Below are 16,617 nucleotides of genomic sequence, written 5' to 3' on the forward strand. Positions count from 1 at the left end.
AATCCATTTGGGGTGTTACGTCCGCGTGGATGGATGCTTTCTACTCACGCGAGGAGGTGGAACACACTAATGCCCCCCCGTCATCATAAATAAAGTTTCAAGAAAATTGAGTCAACTTCTACCGCAATTTTATACGTTTCCCTATCCACCTACATACGCAATTCGAAGAATTGGGTAGCACTAACAACCTGCATGGCCTGAACAATATTTTTCTTAATAAATAAATATTAATAAATTTTTCTTCTATCTTAAATTAAATATTTCTTCTTAAATGTTCAGAATATGGTTTTTGTTTGTTTACTTTATTGTAGCAATCCATGTCGTAAGCAAAATTGAAATCCTTTGAAGCGAGAAAGAAGTATTTGTAAGAGTAGGCAGGTACAAAATCCTTGGAAACGGAGTGGTCATCAGGTGAATCCAAAATATATAAAAAACACAAAACAACAATATCTTTTGCACGAATGGGTCGGCTCACCCGGTGAAATACCACGACCACACAGAAGACAGGTGGAAATAGAAGTAATTCCTTGTTTCGTCTGATGAATGGGCGTATCTGAGGCCTATGTTTAGTCCTCTTCATTATTCCACCCTTTTCTTATAAGGAAAGGATGGGAAGGGGAAGAGGATTTGACGGAGGAGTGGATGCCTAGGAAGGGGAAATATACCCTTTCTGTCCCTCCATCGATTATATGTAGGCAACGTATCTGCAATTACGGATGCATATATTATACGAATTTAAAAGTAGTCGAGAAACGTGTCAGATTTCGCTAAGTCAACGATTTTGGTGACTTAGCATTTGCTAAGCAAACGTCTAAGGTAAGCTTAGCATGTGACTATAAATTTCAAACTGGTAAGATAAGTCTAAGCAAAGTCCGAGTACCGACTATAAATTTCAGCCTAACTGTCTCACTCGAGTAAATCCTTAAATCACCGCTTTTCCTCCCCCTAACTAGTTTATAATTTAATAGGTCTAACTTCAAAAAGATAATTATTATTTTATGGCCGCCGTTAAAAGTTACGTTAAGTTGTACATTGTTGAATTTTGACAAAGTGTCAAATGTTGCCTATTAAAGTGGCTCTATTGCTAATTGTTGTTATTAATGCCGAACTTAATTATATTTTAAAAAAAAAATTATCACCTTGGATTCTCTTGAATAAGTCTAAATTTGTATCAAGTTCGTTCTTAAATTTCATTTAGAGGTATCTAAGTTGATATGCTAAATAAAAAAATATAAAAATAAAATGCCATATGCTAAACAACGAAAAATAAAATGCTAAACTGACTAAAATCTGCGAAATTTAGCATAAAATATGCTAAATTGGCAAATAACTACCGCCTCCCATGGAGCTAAAAAAAAAAAAAAATGGGGGGGGTGTTAATGACTTAAATGTAGGAGGTGGCTCGTATTAAAAATTCACATGTACCCGTATTTTGGTCTAACTTACTTGATAGAATGGTTATCATCTCAATTATTAGCTTATGTCGTGAATAAAATTTATCAATTGTTTCTTGTGCAAGTGTTTATTTAATGTTTAGTTTTATGAAGTACTCATAGATGGCGGTGTACGTTGATTTATCCATAAAACTCTTCAATATCGTTTGACATCTAGGTTGCAAATATACCCAATAGATGGAGCTGTGTTCTGTTTCTTAGAATATAAATTCTAATACTGTATTTCACGTTATATTTATTGATGTGAAACATCTATAGGATCACTTGTAAACCGAATTGTTGGCGTGGCGTGGTAGGTAGGTAGGTAGGTAGGTAGGTAGGTAGGTAGGTAGGTAGGTAGGTAGGTAGGTAGGTAGGTAGGTAGGTAGGTAGGTAGGTAGGTAGGTAGGTAGGTAGGTAGGTAGGTAGGTAGGTAGGTAGGTAGGTAGGTAGGTAGGTAGGTAGGTAGGTAGGTAGGTAGGTAGGTAGGTAGGTAGGTAGGTAGGTAGGTAGGTAGGTAGGTAGGTAGGTAGGTAGGTAGGTAGGTAGGTAGGTAGGTAGGTAGGTAGGTAGGTAGGTAGGTAGGTAGGTAGGTAGGTAGGTAGGTAGGTAGGTAGGTAGGTAGGTAGGTAGGTAGGTAGGTAGGTAGGTAGGTAGGTAGGTAGGTAGGTAGGTAGGTAGGTAGGTAGGTAGGTAGGTAGGTAGGTAGGTAGGTAGGTAGGTAGGTAGGTAGGTAGGTAGGTAGGTAGGTAGGTAGGTAGGTAGGTAGGTAGGTAGGTAGGTAGGTAGGTAGGTAGGTAGGTAGGTAGGTAGGTAGGTAGGTAGGTAGGTAGGTAGGTAGGTAGGTAGGTAGGTAGGTAGGTAGGTAGGTAGGTAGGTAGGTAGGTAGGTAGGTAGGTAGGTAGGTAGGTAGGTAGGTAGGTAGGTAGGTAGGTAGGTAGGTAGGTAGGTAGGTAGGTAGGTAGGTAGGTAGGTAGGTAGGTAGGTAGGTAGGTAGGTAGGTAGGTAGGTAGGTAGGTAGGTAGGTAGGTAGGTAGGTAGGTAGGTAGGTAGGTAGGTAGGTAGGTAGGTAGGTAGGTAGGTAGGTAGGTAGGTAGGTAGGTAGGTAGGTAGGTAGGTAGGTAGGTAGGTAGGTAGGTAGGTAGGTAGGTAGGTAGGTAGGTAGGTAGGTAGGTAGGTAGGTAGGTAGGTAGGTAGGTAGGTAGGTAGGTAGGTAGGTAGGTAGGTAGGTAGGTAGGTAGGTAGGTAGGTAGGTAGGTAGGTAGGTAGGTAGGTAGGTAGGTAGGTAGGTAGGTAGGTAGGTAGGTAGGTAGGTAGGTAGGTAGGTAGGTAGGTAGGTAGGTAGGTAGGTAGGTAGGTAGGTAGGTAGGTAGGTAGGTAGGTAGGTAGGTAGGTAGGTAGGTAGGTAGGTAGGTAGGTAGGTAGGTAGGTAGGTAGGTAGGTAGGTAGGTAGGTAGGTAGGTAGGTAGGTAGGTAGGTAGGTAGGTAGGTAGGTAGGTAGGTAGGTAGGTAGGTAGGTAGGTAGGTAGGTAGGTAGGTAGGTAGGTAGGTAGGTAGGTAGGTAGGTAGGTAGGTAGGTAGGTAGGTAGGTAGGTAGGTAGGTAGGTAGGTAGGTAGGTAGGTAGGTAGGTAGGTAGGTAGGTAGGTAGGTAGGTAGGTAGGTAGGTAGGTAGGTAGGTAGGTAGGTAGGTAGGTAGGTAGGTAGGTAGGTAGGTAGGTAGGTAGGTAGGTAGGTAGGTAGGTAGGTAGGTAGGTAGGTAGGTAGGTAGGTAGGTAGGTAGGTAGGTAGGTAGGTAGGTAGGTAGGTAGGTAGGTAGGTAGGTAGGTAGGTAGGTAGGTAGGTAGGTAGGTAGGTAGGTAGGTAGGTAGGTAGGTAGGTAGGTAGGTAGGTAGGTAGGTAGGTAGGTAGGTAGGTAGGTAGGTAGGTAGGTAGGTAGGTAGGTAGGTAGGTAGGTAGGTAGGTAGGTAGGTAGGTAGGTAGGTAGGTAGGTAGGTAGGTAGGTAGGTAGGTAGGTAGGTAGGTAGGTAGGTAGGTAGGTAGGTAGGTAGGTAGGTAGGTAGGTAGGTAGGTAGGTAGGTAGGTAGGTAGGTAGGTAGGTAGGTAGGTAGGTAGGTAGGTAGGTAGGTAGGTAGGTAGGTAGGTAGGTAGGTAGGTAGGTAGGTAGGTAGGTAGGTAGGTAGGTAGGTAGGTAGGTAGGTAGGTAGGTAGGTAGGTAGGTAGGTAGGTAGGTAGGTAGGTAGGTAGGTAGGTAGGTAGGTAGGTAGGTAGGTAGGTAGGTAGGTAGGTAGGTAGGTAGGTAGGTAGGTAGGTAGGTAGGTAGGTAGGTAGGTAGGTAGGTAGGTAGGTAGGTAGGTAGGTAGGTAGGTAGGTAGGTAGGTAGGTAGGTAGGTAGGTAGGTAGGTAGGTAGGTAGGTAGGTAGGTAGGTAGGTAGGTAGGTAGGTAGGTAGGTAGGTAGGTAGGTAGGTAGGTAGGTAGGTAGGTAGGTAGGTAGGTAGGTAGGTAGGTAGGTAGGTAGGTAGGTAGGTAGGTAGGTAGGTAGGTAGGTAGGTAGGTAGGTAGGTAGGTAGGTAGGTAGGTAGGTAGGTAGGTAGGTAGGTAGGTAGGTAGGTAGGTAGGTAGGTAGGTAGGTAGGTAGGTAGGTAGGTAGGTAGGTAGGTAGGTAGGTAGGTAGGTAGGTAGGTAGGTAGGTAGGTAGGTAGGTAGGTAGGTAGGTAGGTAGGTAGGTAGGTAGGTAGGTAGGTAGGTAGGTAGGTAGGTAGGTAGGTAGGTAGGTAGGTAGGTAGGTAGGTAGGTAGGTAGGTAGGTAGGTAGGTAGGTAGGTAGGTAGGTAGGTAGGTAGGTAGGTAGGTAGGTAGGTAGGTAGGTAGGTAGGTAGGTAGGTAGGTAGGTAGGTAGGTAGGTAGGTAGGTAGGTAGGTAGGTAGGTAGGTAGGTAGGTAGGTAGGTAGGTAGGTAGGTAGGTAGGTAGGTAGGTAGGTAGGTAGGTAGGTAGGTAGGTAGGTAGGTAGGTAGGTAGGTAGGTAGGTAGGTAGGTAGGTAGGTAGGTAGGTAGGTAGGTAGGTAGGTAGGTAGGTAGGTAGGTAGGTAGGTAGGTAGGTAGGTAGGTAGGTAGGTAGGTAGGTAGGTAGGTAGGTAGGTAGGTAGGTTTTTTTTTTTTTTTTTTTTTTTTTTTTTTTTTATTTTCCACCCGAGAGTACACCCTCCCGGGTGGGAGTATATTGTCATGTTCCACAAAATTTTATACATGGTCTTACACATTAAATTATATAAAACATTGTTCGCGTGGTCCAGACAGCAGTCTTCCTTAGCGATTTGATACTATTGTCTGACTGCTGCCTGGACACAGTGCTCATAATAAAGACTAACTTAAAATTAAACCTAAAGCTAGACTATTATAGAAAAATTTTATACAACAAAATAAAACATATAAATGGATATGACATATGTGTAAATGTAATGAACAAGAAGGGTCAATTTGAGTCTTAAGGGTTGGGATTGTTGAATGCTTTTAAATGGTCAACTATATATGTGATGAATTTAGTGAAAGAATCAAGGGCAGATTTCTTAGACAGGAGTTCGGGCAGGGAGTATGGAGACACCTTGAGGCACCTACAAAGGAGCTTGTGGTCTAATCTATAATTTTGAAAGCGTGGGCAGTCCTTAATTAAGTGATCAAAAGTTTGTGCAGTGGTATCATCACAGGGGCACGCTTCGTTATCTGCGATTTTGAATCTGTAGAGGTATGACTTGTGAAAGCCGTGCCCTGTGAGATACTGCGTGAATTGAAAAGATGTCTTAGCAGCAGACCATAGATTGTCAACGCTGTCTAAAGTGGGGAGCAAAGAACGTGTGTGACTCCCTTGAGGCGCGCTCTGGTATCTCCTCTCCCAAGACTGACGATGACGAAGACGTATTTGTTGCTTGATGTGTGAAAGGGGGAAGTAGGCATAATCGGGGCTTCTATGTAATGTGGCTGCTGAGTTGGCTAAGGAGTCTGCGGTCTCGTTGCCAGTTATACCAATGTGGCTTTTGACCCATAAAATTTTGATTTCCCCTATATCTCTGTGTGAGTGTATAATGTAATGAATTTTAGTGACTAGTGGATGGGTGTTACTCCTATTGTGAATGGCCTGTATGGATGAGAGAGAGTCGGAAAAGATATATGTGCTTATGAATTTTTTATTGCGTGCCCAGTTGCATGCTTCTGCGATGGCAAAAAGCTCTGCTTGGAAAACTGTGCAAGTGTGGTGGAGTTTGTATTTTTTGGGTGTGGATCTATTGGTATGTGGGTCCCAGCATACAAATGCTGCACCTACCGCCCCGTTCTCTTGTTTGCTGCCGTCAGTGTAAATTTGACAGGCGTGTGGGGGGCAAATTTGGACGATTTCCTCCTGGTTGCTTAGTTTACTGATTTCAGTATTTATTCTGAGTGCAGGGTGAAGAAGCTTGCCTGGTGGGGTAGGACGTTCTAAGGGGATATTGTTGGGTATGATGGGGGATGCACCTGTGAGTCGGGTGGTTTCTATAGCATGTTGTTCTAAAATTTTTAGGTCAAAAGGAGTGAACTGAGCGAGCGCTAGCGCTGCGGTTGTGGAGACAGTGCGGAATGCCTTGATCGCTTTAATTGCAAAGCCTCGTTGTAATCTCTGTAGGTCATTTTTTATATATAGTTTATGGGCAATGTGTCCCCAAATACCCGCCGCGTAAGTGATTATAGGTGTTATTACTTGATTGTGGATGGTCCTGATGTTCTCTGGATGTGCGCCCCAAGTGGGTCTTGTGTAAAGGCAAAGTTTATTGAAAATTCGACTCGCTTTATTTATAATGAAATGCACATGGCTGGTAAACGTCAAATTCTCGTCTATTATTAAGCCTAAATATTTAATTTCTTTATCAAAAATGAGGTTGTGATTGTCTATTTTAATAATGGCTCTTTTACATCTGGGTGTGAATGAAATTACTTTAGTTTTAGATGGGCCGAACTCCAGTTTAACGCTCCTTCCCCATTTAACTATTGTGTCTAAGGCGCTGTTTGTATGGTGTTCTATCTCTTCGACGTTTTTTGCGGTAATCGTGAGGAAGACGTCATCAGCAAACGCCTGTATATGACATCCTGGGGGGAGGGGTAGATCGAGAAGTTCATCTAGGATTATATTCCAAAGGATGGGTCCACAGGTTGAGCCTTGGACGCATCCCTTGGTCATGCTTTTGGTGACTCGTGCTCCAGCATGCTCCATAGTGACTTTACGATTCTGTGTGTAACTTTGGATGAGTTCAAAAATGTTTCTAGGGCAGTTAAGTAATCTGAGACGATGAAAGAGTGCCGGCCACCAGGCATTGTCAAACGCTGCTTTAATATCTAGAGAGACCGCTATTACAAGACGTTTCTCTGATTTGGCAGTTTTAATTATATCCAATGCGCTGTGTATGGCTGATATTGTGTTGGTCTGCTCTTTAAATCCGAATTGTCTCGTGTTGTAGGTAGGTAGGTAGGTAGGTAGGTAGGTAGGTAGGTAGGTAGGTAGGTAGGTAGGTAGGTAGGTAGGTAGGTAGGTAGGTAGGTAGGTAGGTAGGTAGGTAGGTAGGTAGGTAGGTAGGTAGGTAGGTAGGTAGGTAGGTAGGTAGGTAGGTAGGTAGGTAGGTAGGTAGGTAGGTAGGTAGGTAGGTAGGTAGGTAGGTAGGTAGGTAGGTAGGTAGGTAGGTAGGTAGGTAGGTAGGTAGGTAGGTAGGTAGGTAGGTAGGTAGGTAGGTAGGTAGGTAGGTAGGTAGGTAGGTAGGTAGGTAGGTAGGTAGGTAGGTAGGTAGGTAGGTAGGTAGGTAGGTAGGTAGGTAGGTAGGTAGGTAGGTAGGTAGGTAGGTAGGTAGGTAGGTAGGTAGGTAGGTAGGTAGGTAGGTAGGTAGGTAGGTAGGTAGGTAGGTAGGTAGGTAGGTAGGTAGGTAGGTAGGTAGGTAGGTAGGTAGGTAGGTAGGTAGGTAGGTAGGTAGGTAGGTAGGTAGGTAGGTAGGTAGGTAGGTAGGTAGGTAGGTAGGTAGGTAGGTAGGTAGGTAGGTAGGTAGGTAGGTAGGTAGGTAGGTAGGTAGGTAGGTAGGTAGGTAGGTAGGTAGGTAGGTAGGTAGGTAGGTAGGTAGGTAGGTAGGTAGGTAGGTAGGTAGGTAGGTAGGTAGGTAGGTAGGTAGGTAGGTAGGTAGGTAGGTAGGTAGGTAGGTAGGTAGGTAGGTAGGTAGGTAGGTAGGTAGGTAGGTAGGTAGGTAGGTAGGTAGGTAGGTAGGTAGGTAGGTAGGTAGGTAGGTAGGTAGGTAGGTAGGTAGGTAGGTAGGTAGGTAGGTAGGTAGGTAGGTAGGTAGGTAGGTAGGTAGGTAGGTAGGTAGGTAGGTAGGTAGGTAGGTAGGTAGGTAGGTAGGTAGGTAGGTAGGTAGGTAGGTAGGTAGGTAGGTAGGTAGGTAGGTAGGTAGGTAGGTAGGTAGGTAGGTAGGTAGGTAGGTAGGTAGGTAGGTAGGTAGGTAGGTAGGTAGGTAGGTAGGTAGGTAGGTAGGTAGGTAGGTAGGTAGGTAGGTAGGTAGGTAGGTAGGTAGGTAGGTAGGTAGGTAGGTAGATAGGTAGGTAGGTAGGTAGGTAGGTAGGTAGGTAGGTAGGTAGGTAGGTAGGTAGGTAGGTAGGTAGGTAGGTAGGTAGGTAGGTAGGTAGGTAGGTAGGTAGGTAGGTAGGTAGGTAGGTAGGTAGGTAGGTAGGTAGGTAGGTAGGTAGGTAGGTAGGTAGGTAGGTAGGTAGGTAGGTAGGTAGGTAGGTAGGTAGGTAGGTAGGTAGGTAGGTAGGTAGGTAGGTAGGTAGGTAGGTAGGTAGGTAGGTAGGTAGGTAGGTAGGTAGGTAGGTAGGTAGGTAGGTAGGTAGGTAGGTAGGTAGGTAGGTAGGTAGGTAGGTAGGTAGGTAGGTAGGTAGGTAGGTAGGTAGGTAGGTAGGTAGGTAGGTAGGTAGGTAGGTAGGTAGGTAGGTAGGTAGGTAGGTAGGTAGGTAGGTAGGTAGGTAGGTAGGTAGGTAGGTAGGTAGGTAGGTAGGTAGGTAGGTAGGTAGGTAGGTAGGTAGGTAGGTAGGTAGGTAGGTAGGTAGGTAGGTAGGTAGGTAGGTAGGTAGGTAGGTAGGTAGGTAGGTAGGTAGGTAGGTAGGTAGGTAGGTAGGTAGGTAGGTAGGTAGGTAGGTAGGTAGGTAGGTAGGTAGGTAGGTAGGTAGGTAGGTAGGTAGGTAGGTAGGTAGGTAGGTAGGTAGGTAGGTAGGTAGGTAGGTAGGTAGGTAGGTAGGTAGGTAGGTAGGTAGGTAGGTAGGTAGGTAGGTAGGTAGGTAGGTAGGTAGGTAGGTAGGTAGGTAGGTAGGTAGGTAGGTTAGGTTAGGTTAGGTTAGGTTAGGTTAGGTTAGGTTAGGTTAGGTTAGGTTAGGTTAGGTTCCCCACCAACGGTTCCCGCCTTGTCGTGGCGGTGGGGCTCTAGTAACCGTGGCTGCCTCCCACGGTGAAGCTAAGAGGAACCAGGGTCGGCTTAGCGTGCAGGACCGGTCGTCTTGGGCCGGACTGGACTGGTCCAGCGTGCAGGGCCGACCCACCCGGAGGAGGCTGCCAGAGGTGGACTTTGGGGGTCCGCCTCGGAGCAGGCCTGGAGGTGGGGCCGCGGGGGGTGCGGGTGGGTACTGGTTTATCATGCCCCCTGCAGCCCTCGTGGCCGGATGTGTGGTGGGGCCGCGGAGGGGTACTGGCATACCCAGCCCCTCCGCGGCCCGTAGGGTCAACGGCGGGGCCCGACATCGGACCCGCCGATGGTGGCTGGGGAGGCGGGGGTAAAACCTCGTCTCTCCGGCTTCCATAGCCCCGTGGTGGCAGGTTCGGGGGGACCTGTCACCCGCTTCGAAGGGCAAGGAGGATGGCGCGTATCGTTCCGGCGCGCCTCCCCTAAAGGATGGATGGTGGGTTTACCCACCCCAGTGGTGGAGCTGCTTCGGCGGCTAGCGCAGATGGGGCCGCGGAGGAGTGCGAAAGCGTGCCCGTAGCCCCGTCACCAATGCGCAGGAGGAACAGAGGTGGTTTAGCGGGTATGCTCCCATTCTGGGAGAGAATCTCGCATAACTCCGTGTCCCCCCCGGGGCACGGCGTATGCATAAAGCATTCCCCTCTTTAAAAAAAAAAAAAAAAAAAAAAAAAGGTTAGGTTAGGTTAGGTTAGGTTAGGTTAGGTTAGGTTAGGTTAGGTTAGGTTAGGTTAGGTTCCACGGACCTGCTCGGTTGTCCGAGTGGGCGGAGAGGTGAACTCCGACGTGGCGCGTCCCCGGGTGGTGGATAGGGGAACGCCCCGGCATATTGCTGGGGTAGGGCTTTTTTCGCCCCGCGAACCAAACACCAAAAACCCGTAAATCCGCACCCAGCGGAAACGGGGGCTCTGCGCACTGAGCGTGGGGCCGCGAGGAAGAAAACCTCTATAAAAAATTACCCTGGTGGCAACACCACACTTGGCGCCCACTGGTCTTTATGATCGGTGGACGCCAAGTAAACCGTAAGTCCGCACTGAGCGGAAACGGGGGCTCTGCGCACTGAGCGTGGGGCCGCGAGGAAGAAAACCTCTATAAAAAATTACCCTGAGGAGGAGGAGGATGTTCCGTAGGGCTATACCGGATAGGGCCACCCATACCGGGCAGGCCTGCGGAACATCGGCGAGGGCGTGCGGCATCACGTAAAAAGGCAGTGGACTTCGGTCGGAGTATGGCGGCCTCCAAGGCCGCGCGTCATGATTGGGGGACCTCACCCTGCACAACAAAGGCGGCTTCCGGTGTCCGACAACGCCGGACAAACAATGACCATGGCAGACTCGAAAAATGTATTACCCCAGGAGGGTACCGCTGGCTACGCCAGCGGAGAATCCCTCCCAGAGGTCACTCTGACCTCTGGCCGGCCCACGTATTCTGGGGGGGCCAAAGGATGCCACACGACCACTGCAAGAACACTGACAACGATTGCGAGCGACTTGGATTTGTTGAAAAAGGAAAGACGGGAAGCGTCGAGAGAGAGAGGGCCAAAGACTGGCAAAAACCCGACGGAGGAGGACGACACTAGCGACGCTGAGCTAGTGTCTGTATCCGAAATGTCCGGAATGTCGGGATTGTCTGGGCTATCCTCAGACTCGGACAGCACGGTAGAGGGCATAAAAGACCCAGGGGAGGCGAATAAGGCCGCCCCCACAGCCCCGAGACTCGCCCTCAGATTTGCGGCAAAGATGCCGAAGAAGAGGGCGCTAAAAGATGACGGAGCGGCGGCCCCGGTCGCCACCAAGGTGTCCACGGCGGCAAGAGGCCGCCCTAGACGCCCAGGGACTCATGCCACCTTTCTGCAGGAGGCGAGAGCGCACATGGCGGAGGAGGGGGAGAGTGGAGCAAGCGGCTCGAACCCCCCCCCCTACCGGCCTCCTTGCCTCCTGCCCAGAGACTCTTCGGAGCCAAGGTGCTCCCAGCCGGAGGCCGCTACTATCGAGGCCCTGGCTGCAAAAGCCCTCCTGAATGTGGCCGCCATTCAGGGGGAGGTTAAAAAGAGCGGCCACATTAAGGGCACGGTCCTGGGCCAGATCAACCGGGCCACAAAAGAGGTGATCGAGGCGGTGGAGGAGCTCCGCTCGATCACCCCTCAGGAGGAACAGCGCCGGCTCCGCGCGGAAAACGCCAGGCTAGCGAGGGAAGTGGAGCTCATCCGCGCGGAGCTCAAGGCTTTCAAAGAAGCGTACTCGGAGTCGCAGAGGAAAGCGGCCGCGACTCCGAGGGAGGTTCCTCAGGCCCGGGAGGAGGGGGTGGAGACCGTGCTCAGGGGCGCCCTCGAGGAAATGAGGCGCGACCTTCTAGAGTCCGTAGGCGGGATGGTAAATGCCCGCCTAGGAGACCTGGAAACGCGCCTCCCCCCTGAGCCGGTGGTCAGACCGCCTCTTCAAGCGGACCAACACCACCCGCCGCCGCCGCGCCCTGTGGCCCGGCCAAGACTGGCAACCGGTGCCACCAAAGGCGCCGAAGCACGACCGGCCCAGGCCCCTGTGGCCAAAGCCGGTCCAGCCCCGAAGCCGAAGAGGCGAATCAAGAAGACTGGACCAGCCGCCCCTCCCCCCCCTCCACCTGCTGGCGGAGAAGGGAGCGCAAGGGCGGCCACAAAGGCCAAAGCCGCAGCCACTGAACCTGCCCCCCAAACATCCGGGGGCGAAGAGGTTCAGTGGTCCAAGGTAGTCGGCCGGAAGGCCCGTAAGAAGAAGGCCCCGGCCAAGGCCCCGCCCGCTGCACAGGTTCACCCTGTAAGAACGCAGCGGGCCGCCCCCCCCCCCAAAGCGGTAAAGATCGTGGCCCCCAAGACGGCGGCTATCACCGTCACTCTTAAACCAGGGGCCACGATCACAAACGCCGAAGGGCAGGTCGCCGAGGCCAAGTACACGGATGTACTGGCCAAAGCCAAGGCGGCGATCTGCCTTAGGGACCTCGGCTTGGAGACGGTCAAAGTGCGGACTAGCATGACCGGCTCCAAGCTGATGGAGGTGGGGGGAAACACCCCGGAAGAGACGGCCGACCGCCTGGCCGCCGAACTGACACGCGTCATTGGCGACTGGGCGGACATCGCGCGTCCGTCCAAGCTCGCGGACCTCCGGGTCTCGGGCTTGGACGAGACGGTAACGCGCGAGGAGGTGGCAGCCAGACTGGCAACAGCTGGGGGCTGCCACCCCGATGCCGTCAGAGTGGGCCTCATCAGGTCCAGCTTCTGGGGTGGGGGCTCTGCCCTTGTGAGGTGTCCGGCGGCGGCGGCGAAAGCCGTCGCCCAAATAGGGAAGGTGGCTATAGGGTGGAGTATGGCCACCATCACCGCGGTAAGGGCCCGGCCGCTGCGCTGTTTTAAGTGCATGCAGCTGGGCCACACCCGGGCCCTATGCCCGTCGGAAGCGGAGGATGGTCGCCTCTGCTTCCGATGTGGCCAAGAGGGCCACAAGAGGGCCGCGTGCGAGGCGCCTGTCAATTGCGCCGTGTGTAAAAGGACAGGCTGCCCGCACGCCCACGTCATGGGGGGGGCTAAATGCACCCCCCCCACCATGAGGGGGAAGGCCCGCTCCACCGGCCCTCCCCCTGCGCCAAGAGCGCAGCCGCCGTCCGGGCCCCAACAACAGCCCGAAGAGGAACGTATGCAGGTGTCATAAATGCCCAGACACCTGCATACGGAGTTCCTGCAGACCAACGCCAACCACTCCGCCCGCGCACAGGACCTGCTCATGCAGGCCCTGGCGGAGTGGAGAATTGCCGTTGCGGTCGTGGCCGAGCCCTACCTCATCCCTTCCCAGCCTCATTGGGTCGGGGACACGGAGGGCTCGGTCGGAATGGTGGCGCCGCCAACGGGCCCGCAAATCCTCTCTCTCAGGGAGAGGGGCGCGGGTTACGTGGCGGCAAACTGGGGAGAAGTAGTGCTCATCGGAGTCTACTTCTCCCCGAACAGGAGCCTCTCGCAATTTGAGAGGTTCCTGGATGGCCTGGAGCTGGTGGTGCGGAGGGCATTGCCAGCCCAGGTCATCGTGATGGGGGACCTCAATGCTAAGTGCGCGGCTTGGGGATCCCCCATCACCGACGTCAAGGGGGCGCACCTTCGGGATTGGGCCCTCACTACTGGCCTGGTCCCGGAGAACCGGGGCAGCGCCTTCACATGTGTGCGCGCACGGGGTGGCTCAGTTGTCGACGTGACGTTTGCCACCCCCAATATCGGCGCGCGCATCTCGTGTTGGCGCGTCCTGGAGGATGTGGAGACCCTGTCAGATCACCTGTACATCAGGTTCAGGGTCTCCACAGCGCCCCCTGGGCGTCAAACCCGCACGGCGGGCGGCAGGGGCGTCTTCCCTAGGTGGCAGCTGTCACGTCTTGACGAAGACCTGGCAGAGGAGGCCGCTATTGTTTGTTCGTGGGCCTCCGACCCCCCTCAATCCCTGGGGGTCGGAGAAAGGGCTGCCAGGTTCCGTCGGGACTTGACAGCTGTATGCGACTCGGCAATGCCTAGGGCTCGACGCCTCGCGCCCCGAGAAGGGGTGTACTGGTGGTCGCGGGACCTCGCGGCCCTGCGTGCCACCAGCAACGCCGCTCGCCGTGCTCTATCCCGGTGCCGAAGACGTCGACACCGGGAGCCGGGCGAGCTGGAGCGCCTCCAGGCCGAAACGCGTTCGGCCAAAAAGGCGCTCCAAGCCGCCATAGGGGCCGCCAAGGACGCTGCATACTCGGAGTTCTTGGCGGCCCTGGACGCGGACCCGTGGGGGCGCCCGTACCGGATGGTACGGGCCAAATTCAAAACGGCGCCCCCCACGGAGGCCATGGAGCCGGCCGTCCTCAGCGCGGTGGTAGAGGGGCTATTCCCAGACAGCCCCCCATTCGAGCCACCGCGCATGTCGCAACAGAGGGCTGACGACGAGGACGACGCCGCCGTCCCTAATCCTCCTCCGATAACCGAGGAGGAAATGCTAGGGGCGGCCCGCCGGCTCCAAGGCCCGCGGAAGGCCCCGGGACCGGATGGGGTTCCGGGGAAGGTTCTCCCCATCGCACTGAGGCACCTCGGGGACCGCCTACGCTGCCTCTTCAACGATTGTCTGGCAGCGGGGCACTTCCCTGAGGTGTGGAAGGAGGGGCGGCTGGTCCTTATAAGGAAAGAAGGCCGCCCCGCGGACTCTCCGTCGGGATACCGCCCGCTGGTGATGCTGGATGAGGCCGGGAAGCTGCTAGAGCGAGTTATAGCTGCCCGGATCATCCAGCATCTAGCGAGGGATGGGCCGCAGCTTTCGGTGAACCAATTCGGGTTCCGGTCAGGACGATCCACCTTGGACGCCCTGGCCGCCCTGAAGAAGTTCACCGACGAAGCGGCCCAAAAGGGGCAGGGAGCCATGGCGGTGTCATTAGACATCGCCAATGCCTTCGGCTCCCTCCCCTTTGCGGTAATAGAGGAGGCGCTCCGGTACCACGGAGTGCCCCTCTACCTGCGGAGAGTCGTAGGACACTACCTGCAAGGGCGGGTAGTGTCCTACATGGGGAGAACCGGCAGAGAGGAAAGGCGGATGGCCTCCGGTGTTCCACAGGGGTCCGTGCTAGGGCCCCTGCTATGGAACATCGGGTATGACTGGGCCATCCGCGGAGAGGTGCTGTCCCGGATGGCGGTCATCTGCTACGCAGATGACACGCTGGTAGCCGTCCGGGACACCACCTGGAGCCGGCTCGTGAGAAGGGCTGAGGCCGGGGCCACATTGTTGACCCGGAGGATCGAGGCACTAGGCCTCCGAGTGGCCCTCAGTAAGACCGAGGCCCTCTGTTTTAAAGGGCCTCGGTGGAGGGTACCTGCGGGGGCCACCCTCCGGGTCAACGGAGAGGAAGTCGGGGTCAAGGCCCGGATAAAATATCTGGGTCTTGTCCTCGACGGGGGTTGGCGCTTCGGCGATCACTTCCGAGCGCTGACCCCCCGGCTTGTGGGCGCGGCCTCAGCCCTAGCGAGGCTCCTCCCCAACCTCAGCGGTCCGGGTGTACATGCGAGGATGCTGTACACCACGGTCGTCAAGAGTATGGCCCTGTACGGTGCACCGATATGGGCTCGCGCCCTTAATGCACCGAACAGGGCCCTCCTCCGCAGGCCGCAACGCATTGTTGCGGCGCGTGCGTGCCGGGCCTACCGAACGGTAGGCCACGCGGCGGCCTGCGTTTTGGCCGGCACCCCTCCGTGGGAGATCGAGGCGGGAGTGCTGGCCGAAGCCTACTGGGCGCGGGCTAGACAAAGAGCTCGGGGCGAAGCCCCGGTTCCCGAGGAGCTCTCCCGCGCCCGGGAGGCGAGGAGAAGGACGACCGTGGAGCTGTGGGCGAGAGGCCTAGCGCACGCCAAATATGGCGTGCGCACCATAGAGGCCATACGCCCGCAGCTCCCGGAGTGGTGTGGGAGGAGCCACGGCTCCCTCACCTTCCGACTGACACAGGTGCTGTCCGGGCATGGTTGTTTTGGACGGTACCTGTGTCGGATCGGAAGGGAGGTGACGATGCGCTGCCACGAGTGCGGCGCCAGCGAGGATACGGCGCAGCACACACTCGAAGTGTGCTGCGCCTGGAATGATGAGCGCCGCACTCTGGTGGCGGCGATAGGCGGCGACCTCTCACTTCCCGGCGTCGTACGCGCCATGTTGGGAAGTGAGAGGTCTTGGAACGCGGTCTCCTCCTTCTGCGAAACAGTCATGTCGCAGAAGGAGGAGAGGGAGCGGGAGCGCGAAGGGGATCCCCTAGCGCCCCCGCTCCGGCAGAGAAGAGTGGGGAGAAGGAGGCGGCAATTCGCTGCTGCCCTTCTCCCCACGACTTAAACTTTGAGGGCCGTAGAGGCCAAACGCAGGCGGGGTCACGGAAGTAAGCTAACGCGTTCCCGTGGCCCCGCCGTAACGCGTGAGAGGGCAGTCTGGTTTTAGTGGGTATTCCGGTCGCCTTCTGCGGCCGGCGAGTCCCACACTCCCCTACGTCATTGCACAGCCCGGCGTAGGGGGTGCGTAAATGCATTTCCAGACTATAAAAAAAAAAAAAAAAAAAAAAAAAAAAAAAAAAAAAGGTTAGGTTAGGTTAGGTTTTTTTTTTTTTTTTTTTTTTTTTTTTTTTTTTTTTTTTTCCCGTGATCCCCCGACATATTTGTGGGTCGGAGACTTTGTCAATCCAGTTTACATTTTTGCCTCATATTTTTTCTATTGTGTTGAGTCTATTAATGCTGGTTTGTGATGGTGCAAATGGTATATGTGGTGCGATGTGCGGCATTCACTCTTCGCATGAAAGCATGCGCCCAAGGAAGCCGCACCTTGCGAAGCCTTTTTACTATAACATTTGCACCATTACATTTCTTTCCCAGGTATGAGGGGCCAATTTTGCTTCTGTTCGTGCGTTTCTGTCTACTTCCTTTGGTAAGTACGTTTTTTGTCTTCTTAATTTTGTTTCTAATCTTGTCTATTGCTTTATCCGTATCCCTTCCTATTCCAATTCCTGCTTTCCCAATATCCTTTTTTAATCCCCTTTTTTCGACCTTGTTGCCTTTTTTGTTACTGCCCTTCCTCGGGTCAGAGAACCGTGCGGCCAACGCAGACGCCGAAGGCCTACTCTCGATAAATGTTTGATCGTAAGTTTCATCATACGACCCCACCTTTACTGCCA

The 16,617-nt window shown here is 52.9% G+C and overlaps 2 protein-coding genes across 2 annotated transcripts; one reads left to right on the forward strand and one right to left on the reverse strand.

Moving 5' to 3' along the window:
• Positions 1 to 4,916: 4,916 nt before the first annotated feature.
• Positions 4,917 to 6,671, reverse strand: LOC123722730. The gene has a single exon (XM_045685245.1). It carries the CDS (start codon positions 6,669 to 6,671, stop codon positions 4,917 to 4,919), a length of 1,755 nt encoding a protein of 584 aa, XP_045541201.1.
• A 3,597-nt stretch (positions 6,672 to 10,268) lies between these two features.
• On the forward strand, positions 10,269 to 12,623 carry LOC123722731 (actin cytoskeleton-regulatory complex protein PAN1-like). The gene has a single exon (XM_045685246.1). It carries the CDS (start codon positions 10,269 to 10,271, stop codon positions 12,621 to 12,623), a length of 2,355 nt encoding a protein of 784 aa, XP_045541202.1.
• Positions 12,624 to 16,617: the final 3,994 nt, after the last annotated feature.

The sequence above is a fragment of the Papilio machaon genome, chromosome 29 (assembly GCF_912999745.1).
Source record: "Papilio machaon chromosome 29, ilPapMach1.1, whole genome shotgun sequence".
Taxonomy (NCBI): Eukaryota; Metazoa; Arthropoda; class Insecta; order Lepidoptera; family Papilionidae; genus Papilio; species Papilio machaon.

Coding starts and splice junctions, on each gene's coding strand:
- LOC123722731 (XM_045685246.1), top strand. CDS start 10,269: ATGGCAGACTCGAAAAATGTATTACCCCAGGAGGGTACCGCTGGCTAC.
- LOC123722730 (XM_045685245.1), bottom strand. CDS start 6,671: ATGGAGCATGCTGGAGCACGAGTCACCAAAAGCATGACCAAGGGATGC.